This window comes from Schistocerca gregaria, chromosome 7, assembly GCF_023897955.1.
Source record: "Schistocerca gregaria isolate iqSchGreg1 chromosome 7, iqSchGreg1.2, whole genome shotgun sequence".
Classification (NCBI taxonomy): domain Eukaryota; kingdom Metazoa; phylum Arthropoda; class Insecta; order Orthoptera; family Acrididae; genus Schistocerca; species Schistocerca gregaria.
In genome coordinates, this window is record NC_064926.1 from 52831659 (window position 1) to 52859249 (window position 27591).

The window sequence follows — 27591 nt, forward strand, 5'->3', positions numbered from 1 at the left end:
GGTGATTTACCATTCTTTCCTGTTCTCAACAACTGAAGTACTTCACTTTCTAAAATCTGGATCTCATGATCTTCATGTCCTTTATCTTTCCCTGTTCCTTCTTCTAGATATTCTTCTCTTTCCTCATTTAATAATTTTCGGAAATACTCTTCCCATTCCTTTTGCGTTATCAGTTGGAGATTAGTTTTGCTTTTTGTATCCTGTCGAAGCCCTTTCAATACTGACCATGCTTCTTTTGCTCTCCCAAATCCTAATGTGCTATTCACCTTGGCACATGTTCTTTCCCATGCTTCATTTTTTGCCATCCTTATTTTTTTCATCACTTCATTCTTCTTTTCCTTGTATATTGATCTTGTTTCTTCTGATTTATCATCCAACGACTGAAGGAACGCATTTCGTTTTTCTCTAACGAGGACATCCAGTTCCTCTGACCACCAATCTGCTGCACGGTCGTGGTTGCTATCTTTTGTACCCAACACCTCTGTTGCTATGATTTTCACATTAGCTTTTATATAGCCATATATTTCCTCTGTACTTTCTTCAAATGATTCAACCAGTTTCCTTTCCATCCTGGCCGCAAAGAGAGTTCTGATACTTTCGTCTTGTAGGCTGTCAATATTAAAAGGCAAATTTTCATCTTTCTCATTCTGGTTCGTTTTATTTATGTTACTTGTACCACTCCTTTCATTCTTCCATGGCCAGAAAGACTTCATTTTAACTAGATAGTGGTCTGATCCACACTGGGCTCCTCTATAAGATCTGACGGGAATGAATTGGTGTAACCCAACTGTCTGTGTCCACTGTAAGCCATGGAATAGTGCGACTGTGTTGCAAATGTCTGCGAGTCAAGTAACTGTGGCGGAACATGGGGACCAGCCCGGTATTCACCTAGGGGGATGGGTAAAACCGCCTAAAACCACATCCAGACTGGCCAGCTCACCGGCCCTTCGTCGTTAATTCGCCGGGCGGATTCGATCTGGGGCCGGCGCACCTCCCCGAGTCCAGGAAGCAGCGGATTAGCGCTCTCTGCTACCCTGGAGGGTAATGAAATTAATGATATTATTTGACATGTGTTCAATTTCTTTTGCAGTTCACTGTGTGGGGCACAGCATGGGCGTCAGGAGTCCATGGACAGAATCGCTGTTTTCTCTCAACGCCCGTATTCTCGCCATCGCCGGCATCTTCGCTCCCCCTCGGTTCAGACTGTACTTCCTGTACACGGGATGGATGTTCTTCACGCAACTCAGCATTATCATGGGCCAGCTACAAGGTCTGTGGTTCTTCTGGGGCGACGTGGACAAGATAACCCTTGACATCTGCCTGCTGGTTGCGGTAGTTTTGGGCGTCATCAAGATCGTGACTTTTCTGCGGAAGAAAGAGAGCTTTTTTCGGATCGCCAACAAACTTGACGACTTGACAGCGCGGCAACACGACGCCGCTGATCCGGAGACGTGCTCCATCCTGGACGCTTCCAGGAAAGCGGCCAGGTCGCTGACGGTATACGTGACGCTGTTAGGCTGTCCCTCCCCTGCCGTGTGGACGGCTTCGCCCTACATCATGGCCATGCTGGGTGCGGGGTCGTCCCACAGGAACCTGCCAGCAGCCGCGCGCTACACGGCCGCCGACACCGACAGCCCGCTCTTCGAATGTCTGACGGCGCTGCAGTTCTTCAGCATGCAGTACAGCTACTTCACCACCGTGGGCGTCGACATGCTCATCGTCAGCATCATGGTACACGCCTCTGCGCAGCTCGAGGTGCTGAACGTCGTATTTGGCAGACTCGGCAAGTCAGTCAGTGCCAGTAACAGCTACCGGGCGGACATCTACAGCTCTGGTACGAGTGCCTCTGGAAGCTACGCAATATCAAGTCAAGTAAACAGCCCGGAGACGTGGAGGAGGAAGAAGTTTTACAAACAACTGCGCGACTGTATCCGACACCACCAGGATGTCATACAGTGAGTTAACGTAGCCTCGTAACATACATTAGTATTTCGTAATCAGAGTAAACATGGTAATCCTGAAGTTCAAATGGCTCTGAGCACTATGGAACTCAACTGCTGTAGTCATCAGTCCCCTAGAACTTAGAACTACTTAAACCTAACTAACCTAAGGTCATCATACACATCCATGCCCGAGGCAGGATTCGAGCTTGCTACCGTAGGAATCGCACGGTTCCGGACTGCGCGCCTAGAATCCTCAAGTGCTCATGGTCAGAAACTTACAAAGCTGGATCATTCACATTATTGAAATGAAAGATCGGGAGTGTACTCCTTTGTTCCAGAGAGATGTTTCATATTTTGTTTATGCGTCTATATCTTTTTTGGGACTCTAGTGGGATGCTATGTACTTTGAACATCTGTACACTCAGGTAGCTTCCTAATACCTTATGTTGCCCGGCCATTGGAGATACTCGACGTGGCATGGACTCGTCGAGTCGTTGGAAGTCACATGCAGAAATGTCCACCTGCTTAGCAGTGTTTATTTAAAAAAGCGGATAAAGTGTCACTAGAAGCCTTCCTAAGAGACAATCTCCATTCCTTCCGAACTGTTTATGCAAATGTAGACGAGATGTGGCTCAAATTCAAAGATACAGTAGCAACAGCAATTGAGAGATTCATACCTCATAAATTGGTAAGAGATGGAACTGATCCCCCATGGTACACAAAACAGGTCCGAACGTTGTTGCAGAGGCAACGGAAAAACCATGCAAAGTTCAGAAGAACGCGAAATCCCGAAGATTGTATAAAATTTACAGACGCTCGAAATTTCGCACGGACTTCAATGCGAGATGCCTTTAATAGGTTCCACAACGAATCATTGTCTCGAAATATGGTAGAAAATCCGAAGAAATTCTGGTCGTATGCAAAGTACACAAGCGGCAAGACGCAGTCAATACCTTCGCTGCGCAGTGCCGATGGTACTGTTACCGACGACTGTGCCGCTAAAGCGGAGTTATTGAACGTAGTTTTCCGAAATTCCTTCACCAGGGAAGACGAATGGAATATTCCAGAATTTGAAACACGAAAATCTGCTAGCATGAGTTTCTTAGAAGTAGATACCTTAGGGGTTGCGAAGCAACTCAAATCGCTTGATACAGGCAAGTCTTCACGTCCAGATTGTATACCGATTAGGTTCATTTCAGATTACGCTGATACAATAGCTCCCTACTTAGCAATCATATATAACCGCTCGCTCACCGATAGATCTGTACCTACAGATTGTAAAATTGCGCAGATCGCACCAGTGTTTAAGAAGAGTAGTAGGAGTAATCCATCGAACTACAGACCTATATCATTGACGTCGGTTTGCAGTAGGGTTTTGGAGCATACACTCTATTCAAACATTATGAATCATCTCGAAGGGAACGATCTATTGGTACGTAAGCAGCTTGGTTTCAGAAAACATCGTTCTCGTGGAACGCAGCTAGCTCTTTATTCGCGCGAAGTAATGGCCGCTATCGACAGGGGATCTCAAGTTGATTCCGTATTTCTAGATTTTCGGAAAGCTTTTGACACCGTTCCTCACAAGCGACCTAATCAAGCTGCGGGCCTATGGGGTATCGTCTCAGTTGTGCGACTGGATTCGAGATTTCCTGGTAGGAAGGTCGCAGTTCGTAGTAATGGACGGCAAATCATCGAGTAAAACTGAAGTGATATCAGGTGTTCCCCAGGGAAGCGTCCGGGGCCTCTGCTGTTCCTGATCTATATAAATGACCTGGGTGACAATCTGAGCAGTTCTCTTAGGTTGTTCGCAGATTATGCTGTAATGTACTGTCTAGTAAGGTCATCCGAAAACCAGTATCAGTTGCAAAGCGATTGACGTTAAATAACGAAAAATGTGAGATGATCCATATGAGTTCCAAAAGAAATCCGTTGGAATTCGATTACTCGCTAAATAGTACAATTCTCAAGGCTGTCAATTCAACTAAGTACCTGGGTGTTAAAATTACGATCAACTTCAGTAGGAAAAACCACGTAGATAATACTGTGGGGAAGGCGAGCAAAAGGTTGCGTTTCATTGGCAGGACACTTAGAAGATGCAACAAGTCCACTAAAGAGACAGCTTACGCTGCACTCGTTCCTCTTCTGTTAGAATATTGCTGCGCGGTGTGGGATCCTTACCAGGTGGGATTGACGGAGGACATCGAAAGGGTGCAAAAGAGGCAGCTCGTTTTGTATTATCGCGTAATAGGGGAGAGAGTGTGGCAGATATGATACGCGAGTTGGGATGGAAGTCATTAAAGCAAAGACGTTTTTCGTCGCGGCGAGATTTATTTACGAAATTTCTGTCACTAACTTTCTCTTCCGAATGCGAACATATTTTGCTGAGCCCAATCTACATAGGTAGGAATGATCATCAAAATAAAATAAATAAAATAAGAGAAATTAGAGCTCGAACAGAAAGGTTTAGGTGTTCGTTTTTCCCGCGCGCTGTTCGGGAATGGAATGGTAGAGAGATAGTATGATTGTGGATCGATGAACCCTCTGCCAAGCACTTACATGTGAATTTCAGAGTAATCATGTAGATGTGGTTACGTGCTAGCCTCCCATGCAGCGGACCCGGGTTCGATTCCCAGCTGGGATGGAGATTTTCTCCGCTCGTGGACTGAGTGTTGTGTTGACTTCATAATCATTCCACCCTCATCACCGGGATGCAAGTCACCCAGTGTGGCGTCGACTGAAATAAGACTTGCACTTGGAGGCCGAACTTCCCTGCACAGCGTCTCCCAGCCGGCAATGCCACAGTCTCATTTCATTTCAGTTCCCTGCAGAAATACCGAGAGAGGCAGCCACTATAGCCATTGATGACTGCGAAGGCGTTGCTGGTGCAGGATTTTGTACGCAAATTGACCTGTCAGCAATGTCCCGTAAATATTCGATAGGAGATTCATGTCGGGCGATCTGGTTGCCAAATGATTTGCTTGATTTGCTTAAACGTTCTTCAAACTAACCGCGAACAGTTGTGGCCCAGTGACATAGCGCATTAAGATCCATTTCCACCATGGTTTGGGCACATGAAGTTTCTGAATGGCTGCAAATTGTGTCCAACCAGCCAAATATAACCATTTCCAGCCAATGATCGGCTCAGTTGGATCAGAGGGCCCAATCCATTCCATGTAAACACAGCCGCACTATTATGAATCCACCACCAGCAGGCACGCTGCATAGTTGACAACTTGGGTCTATGGATTCGTGGGGTCTACGCCACAGTCGGACCCTACCTTCAGCTCTCACCAGCTGAAATCGGGGCTCATATCTTCAGGATACGGTTTTCAGCTGTCCAGGGCCCCAGCGATATGGTCACGACTACAGGTGAGGCGCTGCAGACAATATCGTGCTGTTAGCAAAGGCTCTTACGTCGTTCGTCTCCTACCATAGCCCATTAACACTAAATTTCTCCGCACTGTTCTAACGGATGCATGATGCATGAATCACCTATGCACTGTGCACTGTCCCTTTATAACTTGTGCGTGCGATACTTTCGCCATCTGTATACCGTCCATATCGCTATCCCATGATTTCTGTCCCCAAAGTGTATGTGCACAGTTATAGCTTGTAGACAAAACCTGTTAGTACCTCAGTTTTCATTCTCACTAGCTGTAGCTTACAAATTACGCAAGATATACATTTGATAATAGCTTATAGCTGTGGATATTCAGCTACCCCTGCAATAACCCTCCCCTCCACCCCCCCCCCCCCCCCGCCCCACACACAACAGCTGCCGTTTCCCTGCAAAGCTGTCTTTGCAGGTTCGGATCAAGTTAATTTTGGGTCATGCTACCGGTGGTAAGGCTTCTTCATGTGACTGCTTCCAGAAAAGTGTTGGTAGTCAGATATTAATACATAATTTTTTCCACGCTTGTAGTTACTCGCTTTCTTGCTGGGTACAAATTTTGTAATTGATTTTAAACTCATTTCCCTATGAGCTACAAACTTGAAATTTTAAACGCAGCTCTGAACTGGATGGTAATACAATAGTAAGCATTTTTTATCAATCTGTTCTGTAGGGAAGTGGTAGAGGGAGAAAAATGTTGGTACTGCATGATTTTTAGGCTAATCTTTACGACTGGTGTGTTGTACAGGTAGTATTGGGACGTGTGGTGGCGTAGGTAAGCACAGAGAGTGTGAGGAGGAGATCGGTAGAGAGAGTGGAGAGGGAGAGATGGACAGAGTTAGAGGGAGAAGGAGATGTGTGCAATAGCTGTGTCATATGAATGCATGTGTGGAGCCACCAGAGTAAAGTTGTAAGCCATGCACTATATGTTTCTGTATGAAATTTAGTCCAGAATTACATCCATTCTATAAAAGATCTACAATTTAGCAAAAGTATGTTCCCACAAACTATTATCCAACTTAGACTCACCTTTGACTAAGCAGAACATAATCTGAATTGAACTGTAATTGGTCTGAATACAACTTGTCTTTATATTAAATGCGCAACTGAAGTAAAACAGTTCTTTGGCCCTAATGAAAATTTCCACTTACCTCGCCTCTTGACAACATTGTTGCAGCTTTCTCAAAAGCACAACTCAAACAGCAAGCAGAAAGAGGGAAAGCTAGATATCTATTTTTTTTAAATAAAATTCCCAACGATATTCAAATAGCTGTATACCATATAGTGCAATGTTGTAATGTGTAATGATAAATCTTCTTCACACACTGTAATGGGGAGAGTAACTAATCATATGAAATGATATTCCAGGCAACTATTTTAGAATAAAGAGTAAAGCTTCGCATGATCTTCGTATATAATATCTACCACACTCCAACCAATAGTGTATGAGACTGCGCAGAGGCAAAGATGGTGCCAAACAAGATCAAAGATTTTTAACAGTAACATATCTACCACCTTCCCAGAGCAGAGTTTTGTATGAAGTCCATTTCAGACAGGAATGGGACAACTAAAAATTGTAAACATTAAGGATACGAACGTACAAAACATGTTACGAATACAGATAGAATGTGAGTTAAAGTACAATAAGTAAAAAAGGATATTTACAAAATTTAAGAAAAATGAACGAAGTAATCAACAGAATTTATCACATCTAGGTTATTGTGTTTCATGATGTCTATAAGGGCGTTCCGTGCAGGGCTATTTTGAAAGTTGTATTGAAGTTGTTTTGGTGATCAACATTGTTTTTTGGAGTACACGGGAAGCAGATTAGTGTCTATATCACACAATGCCTACATTTCTGGTGCACAGTCACAATGGGGTTATGAAACTTTATAGGTCTACAAGAAATTAATGTATAATAATGAGTTTGTTTTGAGTAAGAGGTACATAATAATTTATTTTTAGCCTAATAATGATGTTAATACAAAATGTACCCCTTAACTTAAATACAGACCTACACCACTTAACATCGTAACAGCTATTTAAAGTGACAACTACAGTGTTTGATGCACACTTTATATTACAATATGTGTGAAGAAATGAGTTCTGGGTTCGAAGTCATCTGATCCTTTGTTAGCGTATGGGTGTTTGTGACGTTGTTGGCCGGCTGGAGTGGCCGTGCGGTTCTGGGCGCTACAGTCTGGAGCCGAGCGACCGCTACGGTCGCAGGTTCGAATCCTGCCTCGGACATGGATGTTTGTGATGTCCTTAGGTTAGTTAGGTTTTATTAGTTCTAAGTCCTAGGCGACGGATGACCTCAGAAGTTAAGTCGCATAGCGCTCTGAGCCATTTTAGACGTTGTTGTTGCTGTGGTCTTCAGTTTAAAGACTAGTTTGATGCCGCTCACTGCATAGCTCTAACCTGTGGAAGCCTCTTTATCTCCGAGTAACTACTGCAACCTACATTCTTCCGAATCTGCTTACTGTTTTCAATCCTTAGGTTCCACCTGCTGTTATTACCCGCCACATTTCCCTCCAGTACTAAATTGGTTATCCCTTGATGCTTCAGAATGTGTCCTACCAACCGATCCCTTCTTCTATTCAGGTGGTGCCACAAATTTCTCTTCTCCCCAATTCAGTATCACCTCGTTAGTCACGTGATGGACCCATCTAATCTTCAGCAATCTTTTGTAGCACCAAATTTCAAAAGCTTCTATTCCCTCCTTGGTTAAACTGTTTATCGTCTATGTTTCATTTCCACACACTCCATATAAACACTTTTCTGAAAGGACTTCCTGACCCTTAAATCTTTACTCGATGTTGACAAATTTCTCTTCTTCAAACGCCTTTCTTGCCGTTGCCAGTCTACATTTTATATTCTCCCTGCGTCGACCATGAACTGTTATTTTGCTTCTCAAATAGCAAAATTCATCTACTACGATTAGTATCTCATTTCCTAATATAATTCCCTCAGCATCAGCTGATTTAACTCGACTACATTCTATTACCCTCGTTTTGTTTTTGTTGATGCTCATATTGTATCCTCCTTTCAAGACAATGTGCATTCCGTTCAACTGCTCTCCCAAGATCTGTGTCATCTCTGACAGAATTAGAATGTCATCGGCAGACCTAAAAGTTTTTACTTCTTCGCTCTGGACTTTAAATTCCTACGCCAAATATTTCTTTTGTTTCCTTTACTGCTTCCTCAATATACTGATTGAATAACATAGTGGTTAGGCTATAACCCTGTCTCCAATCCATTCTCAACCACTGTTTCCCTTTCGTGTCCTTAACTCTTATAACTAGCATCTGGTGCCTGTACGAACTGTAAGTAGCCTTTCACTCACTCTATTTTCCCTCTGTCAGATTTAGAATTTGAAAAAAAATATCTTAGTCAACACTGTCAAAAGCTTTCTCTAAGCCTACAAATGTTACAAATGTAGGTTTGTCTTTCCTTAACCAACGTTCTATGATATGTCGTATGGTCAATTTTGCCTCGCGTCTTCTACATTTCTCCGAGATCCAAATTTATCTGCCTCCAGGGTTTGGCTCCTCCACGGTTCTCCATTCTTCTGTAAAGGATTCGTGTTAGTATTTTGCAAGCGTGGCTGCAACTGATGGTTTCGTAATTTCCACACCTGCCAGCACCCGATTTCTTTGGAATTGTCGTTATTATATCTTCTTGATGTCTGAGTGGCTGGCTCTCCCAAGGGTATCAGTAGCTGTGACGGAATGTTGTGTACTCCCAGGGCCTTGTTTCGACCCAAGTCCTTCAGTGCTGTGCCAAGTTCTTCGCACATTATCATATCTCCCATCTCATATTCATAAACGTCCTCTTTCATTTCGACAATATGCCCTCAACAACTTCTTCCTTGTATAGTCCCTCTGCATACCTCTTCCATCTTTCTGCTTTCCCTTCTTTGCTTAGGACTGGTTTTCCATCTGAGCTCTTGATGTCCAAACCAGCGGTTCTCTTTTCACCAAAAGTCTCTTTAATTTCTTTCCTGTCGGCAGCATCTGTCTTATCCCTAGTCATCGCTACTTCTATATCTCTGCATTTGTCCCCTAGCCCATTCTGCTTAGCATTTCGCACTTCCTATCGGTCTCACTTATTAGACGTTTGTACTCATTTTTGCCCGCTTCATTTACGCATTTTATATTTTCTCCTTTTATCTGAAACGTCCCCTTGGAAAAATTTATACACGACTGTGCTTAAACTGACACACAATATTTTTAGCGCAACGCAATCTGACTTTCAAAAATCCCTATTAAAGAATGGCCCTGACTAACATTAACCTATACGTTTCACAAATCACTTACCTCACAAAAATCTTCGTTACTCAAGCTACTGCAATACAGCGAGCGCCACTACTGCCAGCTAAATAAAAGATTCAAACTACTGAAGGCACTAACTACTGATAGGCATAGTTAGCAAATGAAAGATTTTAATAGAGAACAAACAATGTATTTACCTCATTAGTCATAATATATATAGCAGTTCATAACACCAATTCTTACAAATTTCAAAACTCCGCCATCTCTCTCCCCACGTCCACCACTGCTGGCGGCTCACCTCCAACTGCGCAACGCTACGCGCTGTTAGCATCCAGCTGCCGCTGCCCAACACTACAATGGCAGACAACAACGCAGCTAGCTCTTTATTCGCGCGAAGTAATGGCCGCTATCGACAGGGGATCTCAAGTTGATTCCGTATTTCTAGAGTTTCGGAAAGCTTTTGACACCGTTCCTCACAAGCGACTTCTAATCAAGCTACGGGCCTATGGGGTATCGTCTCAGTTGTGCGACTGGATTCGAGATTTCCTGGTAGGAAGGTCGCAGTTCGTAGTAATGGACGGCAAATCATCGAGTAAAACTGAAGTGATATCAGGTGTTCCCCAGGGAAGCGTCCGGGGCCTCTGCTGTTCCTGATCTATATAAATGACCTGGGTGACAATCTGAGCAGTTCTCTTAGGTTGTTCGCAGATTATGCTGTAATGTACTGTCTAGTAAGGTCATCCGAAAACCAGTATCAGTTGCAAAGCGATTGACGTTAAATATCGAAAAATGTGAGATGATCCATATGAGTTCCAAAAGAAATCCGTTGGAATTCGATTACTCGCTAAATAGTACAATTCTCAAGGCTGTCAATTCAACTAAGTACCTGGGTGTTAAAATTACGATCAACTTCAGTTGGAAAGACCACGTAGATAATATTGTGGGGAAGGCGAGCAAAAGGTTGCGTTTCATTGGCAGGACACTTAGAAGATGCAACAAGTCCACTAAAGAGACAGCTTACGCTGCACTCGTTCCTCTTCTGTTAGAATATTGCTGCGCGGTGTGGGATCCTTACCAGGTGGGATTGACGGAGGACATCGAAAGGGTGCAAAAAAGGCAGCTCGTTTTGTATTATAGCGTAATAGGGGAGAGAGTGTGGCAGATATGATACGCGAGTTGGGATGGAAGTCATTAAAGCAAAGACGTTTTTCGTCGCGGCGAGATTTATTTACGAAATTTCTGTCACTAACTTTCTCTTCCGAATGCGAACATATTTTGCTGAGCCCAACCTACATAGGTAGGAATGACCATCAAAATAAAATAAATAAAATAAGAGAAATTAGAGCTCAACCAGAAAGGTTTAGGTGTTCGTTTTTCCCGCGCGCTGTTCGGGACTGGAATGGTAGAGAGATAGTATGATTGTGGATCGATGAACCCTCTGCCAAGCACTTAAATGTGAATTTCAGAGTAATCATGTAGATGTGGTTACGTGCTAGCCTCCCATGCAGCGGACCCGGGTTCGATTCCCAGCTGGGATGGAGATTTTCTCCGCTCGTGGACTGAGTGTTGTGTTGACTTCATAATCATTCCACCCTCATCACCGGGATGCAAGTCACCCAGTGTGGCGTCGACTGAAATAAGACTTGCACTTGGAGGCCGAACTTCCCTGCACAGCGTCTCCCAGCCGGCAATGCCACAGTCTCATTTCATTTCAGTTCCCTGCAGAAATACCGAGAGAGGCAGCCACTATAGCCATTGATGACTGCGAAGGCGTTGCTGGTGCAGGATTTTGTACGCAAATTGACCTGTCAGCAATGTCCCGTAAATATTCGATAGGGGATTCATGTCGGGCGATCTGGTTGCCAAATGATTTGCTTGAACGTTCTTCAAACTAACCGCGAACAGTTGTGGCCCAGTGACATAGCGCATTAAGATCCATTTCCACCATGGTTTGGGCACATGAAGTTTCTGAATGGCTGCAAATTGTGTCCAACCAGCCAAATATAACCATTTCCAGCCAATGATCGGCTCAGTTGGATCAGAGGGCCCAATCCATTCCATGTAAACACAGCCGCACTATTATGAATCCACCACCAGCAGGCACGCTGCATAGTTGACAACTTGGGTCTATGGATTCGTGGGGTCTACGCCACAGTCGGACCCTACCTTCAGCTCTCACCAGCTGAAATCGGGGCTCATATCTCCAGGATACGGTTTTCAGCTGTCCAGGGCCCCAGCGATATGGTCACGACTACAGGTGAGGCGCTGCAGACAATATCGTGCTGTTAGCAAAGGCTCTTACGTCGTTCGTCTCCTACCATAGCCCATTAACACTAAATTTCTCCGCACTGATCTAACGGATGCGTTCCCCGAACGTCCCACATAGGATTCTATGGTTATTTCACGCAGATTCACTTATTGTTACCACTGACAACTCTACACAAACATCGCTGCTCTCGGCCATAAAGTAAAGCTCTTAGACCCCTGCGTTATCCGTTGTGAGAGATAGTGCAAGAAATTTTGTATCCTTGCACACTCTTGTCCCTGTGGATCTCGGAATATTAAATTTCCTGTCGATTTTCGAAAATGTATGCCCCATGGATCTAGCTCCAACTACAATCCGCGTTCAAAGTATGTTAATTCCTGTAGTACACGTCGAAAACCTTTTACATGAATCACCTATGCACTGTGCACTGTCCCTTTATAACTTGTGCGTGCGATACTTTCGCCATCTGTATACCGTGCATATCGCTATCCCATGATTTCTGTCCCCAAAGTGTATGTGCACAGTTATAGCTTGTAGACAAAACCTGTTAGTACCTCAGTTTTCATTCTCACTAGCTGTAGCTTACAAATTACGCAAGATATACATTTGAAAATAGCTTATAGCTGTGGATATTCAGCTACCCCTGCAATAACCCTCCCCTCCACCCCCCCCCCCCCCCCCCCCGCCCCACACACAACAGCTGCCGTTTCCCTGCAAAGCTGTCTTTGCAGGTTCGGATCAAGTTAATTTTGGGTCATGCTACCGGTGGTAAGGCTTCTTCATGTGACTGCTTCCAGAAAAGTGTTGGTAGTCAGATATTAATACATAATTTTTTCCACGCTTGTAGTTACTCGCTTTCTTGCTGGGTACAAATTTTGTAATTGATTTTAAACTCATTTCCCTATGAGCCACAAACTTGAAATTTTAAACGCAGCTCTGAACTGGATGGTAATACAATAGTAAGCATTTTTTGTCAATCTGTTCTGTAGGGAAGTGGTAGAGGGAGAAAAATGTTGGTACTGCATGATTTTTAGGCTAATTTTTACGACTGGTGTGTTGTACAGGTAGTATTGGGACGTGTGGTGGCGTAGGTAAGCACAGAGAGTGTGAGGAGGAGATCGGTAGAGAGAGTGGAGAGGGAGAGATGGACAGAGTTAGAGGGAGAAGGAGATGTGTGCAATAGCTGTGTCATATGAATGCATGTGTGGAGCCACCAGAGTAAAGTTGTAAGCCATGCACTATATGTTTCTGTATGAAATTTAGTCCAGAATTACATCCATTCTATAAAAGATCTACAATTTAGCAAAAGTATGTTCCCACAAACTATTATCCAACTTCGACTCACCTTTCACTAAGCAGAACATAATCTGAATTGAACTGTAATTGGTCTGAATACAACTTGTCTTTATATTAAATGCGCAACTGAAGTAAAACAGTTCTTTGGCCCTAATGAAAATTTCCACTTACCTCGCCTCTTGACAACATTGTTGCAGCTTTCTCAAAAGCACAACTCAAACAGCAAGCAGAAAGAGGGAAAGCTAGATATCTATTTTTTTTAAATAAAATTCCCAACGATATTCAAATAGCTGTATACCATATAGTGCAATGTTGTAATGTGTAATGATAAATCTTCTTCACACACTGTAATGGGGAGAGTAACTAATCATATGAAATGATATTCCAGGCAACTATTTTAGAATAAAGAGTAAAGCTTCGCATGATCTTCGTATATAATATCTACCACACTCCAACCAATAGTGTATGAGACTGCGCAGAGGCAAAGATGGTGCCAAACAAGATCAAAGATTTTTAACAGTAACATATCTACCACCTTCCCAGAGCAGAGTTTTGTATGAAGTCCATTTCAGACAGGAATGGGACAACTAAAAATTGTAAACATTAAGGATACGAACGTACAAAACATGTTACGAATACAGATAGAATGTGAGTTAAAGTACAATAAGTAAAAAAGGATATTTACAAAATTTAAGAAAAATGAACGAAGTAATCAACAGAATTTATCACATCTAGGTTATTGTGTTTCATGATGTCTATAAGGGCGTTCCGTGCAGGGCTATTTTGAAAGTTGTATTGAAGTTGTTTTGGTGATCAACATTGTTTTTTGGAGTACACGGGAAGCAGATTAGTGTCTATATCACACAATGCCTACATTTCTGGTGCACAGTCACAATGGGGTTATGAAACTTTATAGGTCTACAAGAAATTAATGTATAATAATGAGTTTGTTTTGAGTAAGAGGTACATAATAATTTATTTTTAGCCTAATAATGATGTTAATACAAAATGTACCCCTTAACTTAAATACAGACCTACACCACTTAACATCGTAACAGCTATTTAAAGTGACAACTACAGTGTTTGATGCACACTTTATATTACAATATGTGTGAAGAAATGAGTTCTGGGTTCGAAGTCATCTGATCCTTTGTTAGCGTATGGGTGTTTGTGACGTTGTTGGCCGGCTGGAGTGGCCGTGCGGTTCTGGGCGCTACAGTCTGGAGCCGAGCGACCGCTACGGTCGCAGGTTCGAATCCTGCCTCGGACATGGATGTTTGTGATGTCCTTAGGTTAGTTAGGTTTTATTAGTTCTAAGTCCTAGGCGACGGATGACCTCAGAAGTTAAGTCGCATAGCGCTCTGAGCCATTTTAGACGTTGTTGTTGCTGTGGTCTTCAGTTTAAAGACTAGTTTGATGCCGCTCACTGCATAGCTCTAACCTGTGGAAGCCTCTTTATCTCCGAGTAACTACTGCAACCTACATTCTTCCGAATCTGCTTACTGTTTTCAATCCTTAGGTTCCACCTGCTGTTATTACCCGCCACATTTCCCTCCAGTACTAAATTGGTTATCCCTTGATGCTTCAGAATGTGTCCTACCAACCGATCCCTTCTTCTATTCAGGTGGTGCCACAAATTTCTCTTCTCCCCAATTCAGTATCACCTCGTTAGTCACGTGATGGACCCATCTAATCTTCAGCAATCTTTTGTAGCACCAAATTTCAAAAGCTTCTATTCCCTCCTTGGTTAAACTGTTTATCGTCTATGTTTCATTTCCACACACTCCATATAAACACTTTTCTGAAAGGACTTCCTGACCCTTAAATCTTTACTCGATGTTGACAAATTTCTCTTCTTCAAACGCCTTTCTTGCCGTTGCCAGTCTACATTTTATATTCTCCCTGCGTCGACCATGAACTGTTATTTTGCTTCTCAAATAGCAAAATTCATCTACTACGATTAGTATCTCATTTCCTAATATAATTCCCTCAGCATCAGCTGATTTAACTCGACTACATTCTATTACCCTCGTTTTGTTTTTGTTGATGCTCATATTGTATCCTCCTTTCAAGACAATGTGCATTCCGTTCAACTGCTCTCCCAAGATCTGTGTCATCTCTGACAGAATTAGAATGTCATCGGCAAACCTAAAAGTTTTTACTTCTTCTCTCTGGACTTTAAATTCCCACGTCAAATATTTCTTTTGTTTCCTTTACTGCTTGCTCAATATACTGATTGAATAACATCGTGGTTAGGCTATAACCCTGTCTCCAATCCATTCTCAACCACTGTTTCCCTTTCGTGTCCTTAACTCTTATAACTAGCATCTGGTGCCTTTACGAATTGTAAGTAGCCTTTCACTCACTCTATTTTCCCTCTGTCAGATTTAGAATTTGAAAAAAAATATCTTAGTCAACACTGTCAAAAGCTTTCTCTAAGCCTACAAATGTTACAAATGTAGGTTTGTCTTTCCTTAACCAACGTTCTATGATATGTCGTATGGTCAATTTTGCCTCGCGTCTTCTACATTTCGCCGAAATCCAAATTTATCTGCCTCCAGGGTTTGGCTCCTCCACGGTTCTCCATTCTTCTGTAAAGGATTCGTGTTAGTATTTTCCAAGCGTGGCTCATTAAATTGATGGTTTCGTAATTTCCACACCTGCCAGCACCCGCTTTCTTTGGAATTGTCGTTATTATATCTTCTTGATGTCTGAGTGGCAGGCTCTCTCAAGGGTATCAGTAGCTGTGACGGAATGTTGTGTACTCCCAGGGCCTTGTTTCGACCTAAGTCCTTCAGTACTGTGCCAAGTTCTTCGCACATTATCATATCTCCCATCTCATATTCATATACGTCCTCTTTCATTTCGACAATATGCCCTCAACAACTTCTTCCTTGTATAGTCCCTCTGCATACCTTTTCCATCTTTCTGCTTTCCCTTCTTTGCTTAGGACTGGTTTTCCATCTGAGCTCTTGATGTTCAAACCAGTGGTTCTCTTTTCACCAAAAGTCTTTAATCTTCCTGTCGGCAGCATCTGTCTTTTCCTAGTCATCTCTACTTCTATATTTCTACATTTGTCCCCTAGCCCATTCTGCTTAGCCATTATGCACTTCCTATCGGTGTCACTTTTTAGACGTTTGTACTCATTTTTGCCCGCTTCATTTACCGCATTTTATATTTTCTCCTTTTATCAATTAAATTCAATATCTCCATTGTTACCTAAGAATTTCTACAAGCCCTCGACTTTTTACCTACTTGAGCTTTGTTGCGTTCACCATTTCATCTCTAAAAGCTACCCATCCTTCTTCTATTGTATATGTTTCCACTTTTCTTGTCAATGCTCCCTCTGGAACTCTCTTTATAAAGTCTGGTTGTTTCAGCTTACTCAGTCCTATTTTCTGAAATTCATGCTTTTTGGAATTTCTGGAGTTTTAATCTGCAGTGCATAACCAGCAAATTGTCGTCAGAATCCAAAACTTTCTTGTGTCTCCAGGTCTCTTCCACGTATACAACCTCCTTCGATGCTTCGTAAATCAATTGTTAGGTATGATCAAACTATGTTCTGCGCAAAATTTTACAAGGCGGCTTCCTCTTTGATTACTTTCCCCCAGTCGATATTCACCTACTACTTCTCCTTCGCTTCTTTTTCCTGCTATCGAATTCCAGGGGCCCCATGATCATTAAATTTTCGTTTCCCTTAATTATCTGAATAATTTGTTTTATCTTATCATACGTTTTCTCAGTCCCCTCCTCATCTGCGGAGCTAGTTGGCACATGAACTTGTACTTCTGTGGTGGGGATGGGCATCGTGTCTGCCTTAGCAACAATAATGCGTTCACTGTACTGTTCATAATAGCTTATTGGCGTTCCTATTTTTGGTCCATTATTAAACCTACTCCTGCATTACCCCTGTTTGATTTTGTATTTATAACCTTGTATTCACTTGACCTGGAGTCCTGTTTCTTCTGCCACCGAACTTCACTAATTCCTATAATATCTAAATTTAACCTCTCTACTTCCTTTTGTAAATTTTCCAACTTACCTGCCCGATTAATGGATCTGACATTCCACCCTCCGATCCGTAGAACGCCAGCTTTGTATCTCCTGATAATGACGTCCTCCCGCCCGGCGACCCGAATGGGGGACTGGTTTACATTACGAATGTTTTACTCAAGAGAATGCCATCAACATTTAACAATACAATAAAGCTGCATGCCGTCTGGAAAATTTACCGCTTTATTTTCCCCTTGATTTTAGCCGTTCGCAATACCGGCACAGCAAGACCGTTTTGGTTGACGTTACAAAGCCAGATCAGTCAATCAGGCATTCTGTTTCCACTGCAACTACTGAAAAGGCTCATGCCCCTCTTCAGGAACCACACGTTTGTCTGGTCTCTCAACAGACACCCCTCCGTCGTGGTTGCATCTACGGTACGGCTATCTGCATCGCTGAGGCACGCAAGGCTCCCCACCAACGACAAGGTTCATGGTTCATGGTGGGTGGGGCGGGGGGGGGGGGGGGGGAGGGAGGGGGCGTTTGTGATACAGGCCCCGGTGTTTGTTGTGATACAGGGGTCTAACTACTGCTTTTTGATGGATCTTCTCGCATACTATCCAACACTATTTCCATAAGCTGCATCTTCAGTATCTTCTAATGAACTACAAACAACGGCAAACTTCACTGTTGCCGCATCAAAGCCGATTATGAATTTTTTTTCAAGCTAGCGCCACCAGCAGTGACCCGGAAAAATTTTCTTTTATGACAAATAAACAGTTTAGAAACATGCGTCTCATATACATAATTATATTAAAATCTCGCAGCGCCTGAGATATTCATTTGTAACGATCGGTTCCTGGCTCCAAACTGCTCCGTTTAAGATCTTCTACCGTCCTTATGATCTGGACGCTGTAGCTTTGAAAGATTCTTTGCACATATGTTTACGATGGCCTGCCATTTTGTAATGATGATTAAGTTTCTGCCTAAAACTGTGAAATCAGTGTGTACTTTCTAAATTACTAGTTTCCTGTTGCAGGTTGGTTGCGGATGTGGAAGAACTCCTTACATCTATGATTCTGACTCAAGTTATGGGCGCCACTCTTATTATCTGTGTGACGTTATTTCAGTTCGCAACAGTAAGTGTTTGAAGAGTGGATCTAAAGTTATCTAGTTGAAAATTAAAGGTGAATGTCCTGAAGTAATGGTCCACATAATAAATATTTGACACGTAAACGACGTGACTTTTCGATGTGTATAGAAATTTAGAAATAAAGCCGATAAGAATCGAAACCATACGAACCACTTTTTAGGCAAACCAATACGTACGGAAACTGCATATACTTTTACGAAGCTCGCAAGGTAAATTCAATGTGACAGTTACTGAACTATATGAAAAAGAACGTAAATTAATTATAAACTACATTTAGATTATGCCATGTTCGCTAGGCCTACCATCATTGTCGATGACGTGACGGAAGACGAATAGAGAAATTCTGCATGACCAGGTGAAATGTCGTAACATCCATGCTACCGATGATCTCTTGAATCTCTGTTTTTGGCTCAGCAATGGTTTTGGGGTCATTCCTGTACACCGCAGGTTACGGCGTGCAATCGAGGCCCATCACATTGGATTTAGGATACCCCAGAACCAGAATGCTGTACACCAATTCCCATTCTGCCCCTCGGCCAGCCGTGCACTTTGTATGTCCTAAAGAAACCGCACAGAAGTTATGACGAATTTATTTATTATATTTCAATAATTGTCACACTTTATTTCATATGTTAAATGATCGCGTTAAGAAAATACCGTGGAGCCGTTTGTATATACAAGGCATATTGTTCGCAAATTGCTTCTAATGTTTTAGTCCTGAACAAAGCGAAAGTTGGTTGTTACTCTGGAAATATGTATTTCTATGAGCTTGGTCGTTACGGAACTCTATGGTGAACAGAGTCCAGCAAGTGGAGCATACCTTTTTTCGCGGTGCGTGCCTCTTTCTACATCCTCTTGCATCAGACTTTGACAGCCACAGAAGGGTTTACAGAGGCTGCTCCTATACACAGAACGCGTTGAATGTCAATCATTGACTCATACTTTGGACTGAAAATATACGGAAGATGAAATTTCGCCTGAAATTTGTGAAGGCGGCTGTTAGACACTCGAGGAAAAGTCGCCTATATACAGTGCTCGTTTCTGCAGTTAAATTGTTCCTTGGATCTATTATAGCTGAATAAGAACCATTGTCGATAACGGCATGCCTTGGATGCGTACAAAGCATTGAACAAATGAACTCGAGTGATCTATATTTGACTTTATAAGTTTGTGCTCTTTTTATTCGAGAATAACTTAGCATGGCTGAAGTTAAAGGGCAAGTTTAAACGATCAAAATTAGCGGCACAAACTACATTTATGGCGTGCATAGAAATGGAATAAGTATGACCTGATGACTCAAGCGAGATATTTTTGCATTTTTGCGAGTCGGAACTGACAGTCTGTTGGTACCGATTGCTGATATGACAATAGGCTATTCATGTCTTTCAAGAAAAGGTTGTATGTCATATGTTATCACTACAATTCTTCGTGTATTTTTACGTTATTAAGTTTCAGTAATATTAGTAACGCTCAAGTCATATTAACGTTACCACCGGGTATGTTCGATATCGATGTGCAATAACCAACCACGGACAGCTTGTGGCGGCGCTAGCTGTGTACGGTATATAAAGCGTGTCTTGGGGACGTGGAAAACTGCAGTCGTTGCCGTAATGCGAACACGGAGTGAATTACCTGACCTCTGAAAGAACATGATTACCGGCTTTCGGGCTAAATTTGGTAGCATTTCTGAACCAGCTGTGTGTATAAACTATTCATATCCCGCAGTGGTCAGAGGATATACCGCACTGCGCTATCAAAAACTGCTACAGAGGCAAATATGGTGCACCACTGACGACAAGGGTGAACGACGGCTGTCGAAATGTGTTCTTGTGTATGGACATGTAGCTATTGAGCAACTGATTGCCCAGATTAACTAAGGAGCTACCGAAAGTATCTCCTCAATGGCCGTTCAACATAGATGCGTAGGGGCTTCCACTTCAGGGATCAGCTTCATGAACCCAAGGTGATTGCTGTTCGTTGGCGACGAAGCCTAGAATTCTTAAGACAGTATCGGAACTGGACATCAACTGAGTGGCGACAAGCGATCATTTCACGTGAATAACATTTCGCACCATCGGCCAAATGGCCGCTGGCGTTTGCGAACGTGCAACTATCTTCTGAAGAGTTCAGACCGGAGGAAGGAGCTTTGTAGTTTGGGGAATGTTTTCGTGGAATTTCCTGGGTAATGAGGGCAATCTGGAAGGAACACTGGATGAACACAAGTATGCATAAGTCCTTAGGGACCACGTTCACCCCTACATACAGTTTGTTTTTTCCTCGGTACGATGGAATCTACAGGCAGGACAATGCAAAATGTGTCATAGTTCACAGTGTACGAGTATGTGTGTGGTTCGAAGAGCACCGGTATGAGTTTACCATACTCCCCTGGCTCCCAAACTCCCCGGACTTAAACCCAATCTATTACTTGTGGGACCACCTAGATCGGGTCGCGCCATGGACAATCAACAGCGAAATCTAGCGCAGCTGGTGACGGCATTGGAGTCAGCGTAGGTCCACATGTCTGTCAGTACGCTCCAGAAACTCACTGACTCTCTTCCTGAACACCCGTGCTGAGAAAGGGCGTTATTCACGCTTTTGACAGGTGGCCACCTTATTGTGACTGAGCCGTGTGTATTGAATGGATTCGAGGTTCCGTCGTTTACCGAAAAGCTCTCATACCGAGCTAGCACAGTTACAGGACGGGAATCAGAAATTAGTAAGAGAAAAGGTGGAAAGAATACATTGAAAGCCTCTATGAGGCTGAAGATTTGTCTGATGTGATAGAAGAAGAAACAGGAGTCGATTTAGAAGAGATTGGGGATCCAGTATTAGAATCGGTATTTAAAAGAGCTTTGGAGGACTTACGGTCAAATAAGGCAGAAGGGATAGATAACATTCCATCAGAATTTCTAAAATCATTACGGGAAGTGGCAACAAAATTACTATTCACGTTGGTGTGTAGAATGTATGAGTCTGGCGACATACCATCTGACTTTCGGAAAGCATCATCCACACAATTCCGAAGACGGCAAGAGCTGGCAAGTGCGAGAATTATCGCACAATCAGCTTAATCGCTCATGCATCGAAGCTGCTTACAAGAATAATATACAGAAGAATGGAAAAGAAAATTGAGAATGCGCTAGGTGACGGTCAGTTTGCCTTTAGGAAAAGTAAAGGCACGAGAGAGGCAATTCTGACGTTACGGCTAATAATGGAAGCAAGGCTAAAGAAAAATCAAGACACGTTCATATGATTTGTCGACCTGGAAAAAGCGTTCGACAATATTAAATGGTGCAAGCTGTTCAATATTCTGAAAAATGTAGGGGTAAGCTATAGGGAGAGACGGGTCATATACAATATGTACAACAACCAAGAGGGAATAATAAAAGTGGACGATCAAGAACGAAGTGCCCGTATTAAGAAGGGTGAAAGACAAGGCTGTAGCCTTTCGCCCCTACTCTTCAATCTGTACATCGAGGAAGCAATGATGGAAATAAAAGAAAGGTTCAGGAGTGGGATTAAAACACAAGGTGAAAGGATATCAATGATACGATTCGCTGATTACATTGCTATCATAAGTGAAAGTGAAGAAGAATTAAATGATCTGCTGAACGGAATGAACAGTCTAATGAGTACACAGTATGGTTTGAGAGTAAATCGGAGAAAGACGAAGGTAATGAGAAGTGGTAGAAATGAGAACAGCGAGAAACTTAACATCAGGAGTGATGGTCACGAAGTCAATGAAGTTAAGGAATTCTGCTACCTAGGCAGTAAAATAACCAATGACGGACGGAGCAAGGAGGACATCAAAAGCAGACTCGCTATGGCAAAAAAGGCATTTCTGGCCAAGAGAAGTCTACTAATATCAAATACCGGCCTTAATTTGAGGAAGAAATTTCTGAGGATGTACGTCTGGAGTAGAGCATGTATGGTAGTGAAACATGGACTGTGGGAAAACTGGAACAGAAGAGAATTTAAAATTTCAGCACATTCTAATCAGACTACAATAGTCACCTTAATAATAGAGTCTTAAGACTGGCAGAAATCTCATTTCACATCCTTCAACAGCACTTGAATATAATGTGTACACGATCATAAGGCATGACACCCTGTACATATGTATGAGAGCGTAACAATGGAAGGGAAGAGGTGAAAAAAAAAGAAATGGAAGTAGTACGCTTGAATTGAAAACGACAATAATGGTTTAAAAAGTGATATAGATCAATTTAATATGCAGCGGTATAATGGCCAATTTTTTACTTATATTCTTATGTATGTAATTAATCTGTGTGAAACTGCATGCAAAAACATCATGGAACACATTTATAATTTCACTCATGGGATCGTGTGATAAAAGGTTACCTTTTCTGTTCCAGAATATCGATAACATCGGAACAGTTCTACGGGTGTCAGTGTACATGTCGTTCATGATATACGAAGTGTTCATGTATTGTTGGTACGCGCACAATATCATCGATCAGGTACGTAAGTTGCTGTCGAATAACATTTTACAAAATAAAGGAAGAAAAAGTATGAGTTAGGTACAAATTAACAGCACTGCTACACCGCAGTGAATATCCTGCGCGACATCGTAAAACGATGCTAAGTGAAGTCTTTGGCCAGTATTAAGTTATGTACTGCACACTAGTTAGCTGTAAGATGCCGCTAATTGTTAAGCTACTTATCAGTTCTAATTACTATAGTGAAGTTGTGATTAGCGAAAAGGTTTATGGCTGATTTGATGCGGCCCCTCACGGAATTCCTCTCCTGCTTCAATGTCATCATCTCAGAGTAGCACTTGTAAACTTCGTTCTCAATTACACTACTGGCCATTAAAATTGCTACACCACGAAGATGACGTGCTACAGACGTCAAATTTAATCGACAGCAAGAAGATGCTATGATATGCAAATGATTAGCTTTTCAGAGAATTCAAACAAGGTTGGCACCGGTTGCGGCACCTACAACGTGTTTAAACGAGGAAAATTTCCAACCGATTTCTCATACACCAACATCAGTTCACCGGCGTTGCCTGGTGAAACCTTGTTGTGATGCCTCGTGTAAGGATGAGAAATGCGTACCATCACGTTTCCGACTTTGATAAAGGTCAGATTGTAGCCTATCGCGATTCAGGTTTATCGTATTGCGGCATTGCTGCTGGCGTTGGTCGATATCCAATGACTGTTAGCAGAATATGGAATCGGTGTGTTTAGGAGGGTCATACGGAACGCATCACTAGCAGTCGAGATGACATGCATCTGCCTGTAACTGATCGTGCAGCTATGTCTCGATCCCTGAGTCAACAAATGGGGACGTTTGCAAGACAACAACCAACTGCACGAACAGTTCGACGACGTTTGCAGCAGCATGGACTATCAGCTCGGAGACCATGGCTTCGGTTACCCTTGACGCTGCATCATAGACAAGAGCGCCTCAACGACGAACCTGGATGCACGAATGGCAAAACGTCATTTTTTCGAATGAACACAGGTTCTGTTTACAGCATCATGATGGTCGCATCCGTGTTAGCGACATCGTGGTGAACGCACGTTGGAAGTGTGTATTCGTCATCGCCATACTGGCGTATAACCCGGCGTGATGGTATGGGGTACCACTGGTTACATGTCTCGGTCACCTCTTGTTCGCATTGACTGCACTTTGAACAATGAACGCCACGTTTCAAATGGGTTAAGACCTGTGGCTCTACCCTTCATTCGATCCCTGCGAAACCCTAGATTTCAGCAGGATAAAGCACGATCAGATGTGGCAGGTCCTGTACGAGCCTTTCTGGATACAGAAAATATTAGACTGCTGCCCTGGCCAGCACATTCTCCAGATCTCTCAACTGAAAACGTCTGGTCAATGGTGGCCAAGCAACTGGCTCGTCACAATGCGCCAGTCACTACACTTGATGAACTGTGGTATCGTGTTGAAGCTGCATGGGCAGCTGTACCTGTACACGCCATCCAAGCTCTGTTTGACACAATGCCCGTTATTACGGCCAGAAGTGGTTGTTGTGGGTACTGATTTCTCAGGATATATGCACCCTAATTGCGTGGAAATATAATCATCACATGTCAGTTCCAGTATAATACCCGTTAATCATCTGCATTTGTTCTTGGTGCAACAATTTTAATGGCCAGTAGTGTATCTGCCGTATGTATTCCAATCCCTGTCTTCCTCTGCAGTTTTTACCCTATACAATTACCTAGTGCCACAAAATCTCGTATTATCCTGCCCTTCTTCATGTAAAAGTTTCCTGCGTGCTCCGTTCTTCGCCGTTTCTGCGAAGAACCTCATCATTCCTTCTCTTACAAGTCTGCTTGATTTTCAGTATTCTTCTCTAGCAACACATCTCAAATGCTTCGATCCCCTTCTGGTCCAGATTTACCATGATCCATGCTTCACTACCAGACAATTCTATGTTCCAAATGGACAGGCTCAGAAGTTTTTTCCCCAAAATTAATGTCTATATTTGATGCCCCTGAACTTCTCTTCGCCAGAATTGCCCTCCCTGTCTGCGCTGATTTGCTTTTTGTACCTTCCATTTTTCATCTGTCATCCCCCATGAACCATGGACCTTACCGTTGGTGGAGAGGCTTGCGTGTCTCATCGATACAGATGACCGCACCGTAGGTACAACCACAACGGAGGGGTATCTGTTGAGAGGCCAGACAAACGTGTGGTTCCTGAAGAGGGGCAGCAGCCTTTTCAGTAGTTGCAGGGGCAACAGTCTGGATGATTGACTGATCTGGCCTTGCAACATTAACCAAAACGGCCTTGCTGTGCTGGTACTGCGAACGGCTGAAAGCAAGGGGAAACTACAGCCGTAATTATTCCCGAGGGCATGCAGCTTTACTGTATGATTAAATGATGATGGCGTCCTCTTGGGTAAAATATTCCGGAGGTAAAATAGTTCCCCATTCGGATTTCCGGGCGGGGACTACTCAAGAGGATGTCGTTATCAGTTGTCAGAGAAAGGAAACTGGCGTTCTACGGATCGGAGCGTGGAATGTCAGATCCCTTAATCGGGCAGGTAGGTTAGAAAATTTAAAAAACGGAAATGGATGGTTAAAGTTAGATATAGTGGGAAGTAGTGAATTTCGGTGGCAGGAGGAACAAGACTTCTGGTCAGGTGACTACAGGGTTATAAACACAAAATCAAATAGGGGTAATGCAGGAGTAGGTTTAATAATGAATAGGAAAATAGGAATGCGGGTAAGCTACTACAAAAAACATAGTGAACGCATTATTGTGGCCAAGATAGATACGAAGCACACACCTACTACAGTAGTACAAGTTTATATGCCAACTACCTCTGCAGATGACGAAGAAATTGAAGAAATGTACGATGAAATAAAAGAAATTATTCAGATAGTGAAGGGAGATGAAAATTTAGTAGTAATGGGTGACTGGAATTCGAGTGTAGGAAAAGGGAGAGAAGGAAACATAGTAGGTGAATATGGATTGGGGCTAAGAAATGAAAGAGGAAGCCGCCTGGTAGAATTTTGCACACCTTAATCATAGCTAACACTGAGTTGAAGAATCATGAAAGAAGGTTGTATACATGGAAGAACCCTGGAGAAACTGACAGGTTTCAGATAGATTATATAATGGTAAGACAGAGATTTAGGAACCAGGTTTTAAGTTGTAAGACATTTCCAGGGGCAGATGTGGACTCTGACCACAATCTATTGGTTATGACCTGTAGATTAAAACTGAAGAAACTGCAAAAATGTGGGTTATTAAGGAGATGGGACCTGGATAAACTGAAAGAACCAGAGGTTGTACAGAGTTTCAGGGAGAGCATAAGAGAGCAATTAACAGGAATGAGGGAAAGAAATACGGTGGAAGAAGAATGGGTAGCTTTGACGAATGGAGTAGTGAAGCCAGCAGAGGATGAAGTAGGTAAAAAGACGAGGGCTGCTAGAAATCCTTGGGTAACAGAAGAAATATTGAATTTAATTGATGAAAGGAGAAAATATAAAAATGCAGTAAATGAAGCAGGCAAAAAGGAATACAAAGGTCTCAAAAATGAGATCGACAATAAGTGCAAAACGGCTAAGCAGGGATGGCTAGAGGACAAATGTAAGGGTGTAGAAGCTTATCTCACTAGGGGTAAGATAGATACTGCCTACAGGAAAATTAAAGAGACCTTTGGAGAGAAGAGAACCACGTGTATGAATATCAAGAAGTCAGATGGAAACACAGTTCTAAGCAAAGAAGGGAAGGCAGAAAGGTGGAAAGAGTATATAGAAGATTTATACAAGGGCGATGTACTTGAGGACAATATTATGGAAATGAAAGAGGATGTAGATGAAGACGAAATGGGAGTTACGATACTGCGTGAAGAGTTTGACAGAGCACTGAAAGACCTGAGTCAAACAAGGCCCCCGGAGTAGACAACATTCCATTAGAACTACTGACGGCCTTGGGAGAGGCAGTCATGACAAAACTTTACCAGCTGGTGAGCAAGATGTATGAGACAGGCGAAATACCCTCAGGCTTCAAGAAGAATATAATAATTCCAATCCTAAAGAAAGCAGGTGCTGACAGATGTGAAAATTACCGAACTATCAGTTTAATAAGTGACAGCTGCAAAATACTAACGCGAATTCTTTACAGACGAATGGAAAAACTGGTAGATGCGGACCTCGGGGAGGATCAGTTTGGATTCCGTAGAAATGTTGCAACACGTGAGGCAATACTGACCTTACGACTTATCTTAGAAGAAAGATTATGAAAAGGCAAACCTACGTTTCTAGCATTTGTAGACTTAGAGAAAGCTTTTGACATTGTTGACTGGAATACACTCTTTCAAATTCTGAAGGTGGCCGGGGTAAAATACAGGGAGCGAAAGGCTATTTACAATTTGTACAGAAACCAGATGGCAGTCATAAGAGTCGAGGGGCATGAAGGGGAAGCAGTGGTTGGGAAAGGAGTGACACAGGGTTGCAGTCTCTCCCCGATGTTATTCAATCTGTATATTGAGCAAGCAGTAAAGGAAACAAAAGAAAAATTTGGAGTAGGTATTAAAATTCATGGAGAAGAAGTAAAAACTTTGAGGTTCGCCGATGACATTGTAATTCTGTAAGAGACGGTAAAGGACTTGGAAGAGCAGTTGAACGGAATGGACAGTGTCTTGAAAGGAGGATATAAGATGAACATCAACAAAAGCAAAACGAGGATAATGGAATGTAGTCAAATTAAATCGGATGATGCTGAGGGAATTAGATTAGGAAATGAGACACTTAAAGTAGTAAAGGAGTTTTACT

General features: G+C 42.6%; 1 protein-coding gene across 1 annotated transcript in view; it reads left to right on the forward strand.

Moving 5' to 3' along the window:
• Nucleotides 1–1110: 1110 nt before the first annotated feature.
• LOC126282278 (odorant receptor Or2-like) overlaps nucleotides 1111–27591 on the forward strand; it is a 41261-nt gene continuing 14780 nt past the window's right edge. Inside the window, exons 1-3 of the mRNA XM_049981930.1 lie at nucleotides 1111–1955; nucleotides 18203–18302; nucleotides 22693–22797. Coding sequence (XP_049837887.1) covers nucleotides 1111–1955; nucleotides 18203–18302; nucleotides 22693–22797 — 1050 coding nt within the window. The remainder of the gene's footprint in view (nucleotides 1956–18202; nucleotides 18303–22692; nucleotides 22798–27591) is intronic.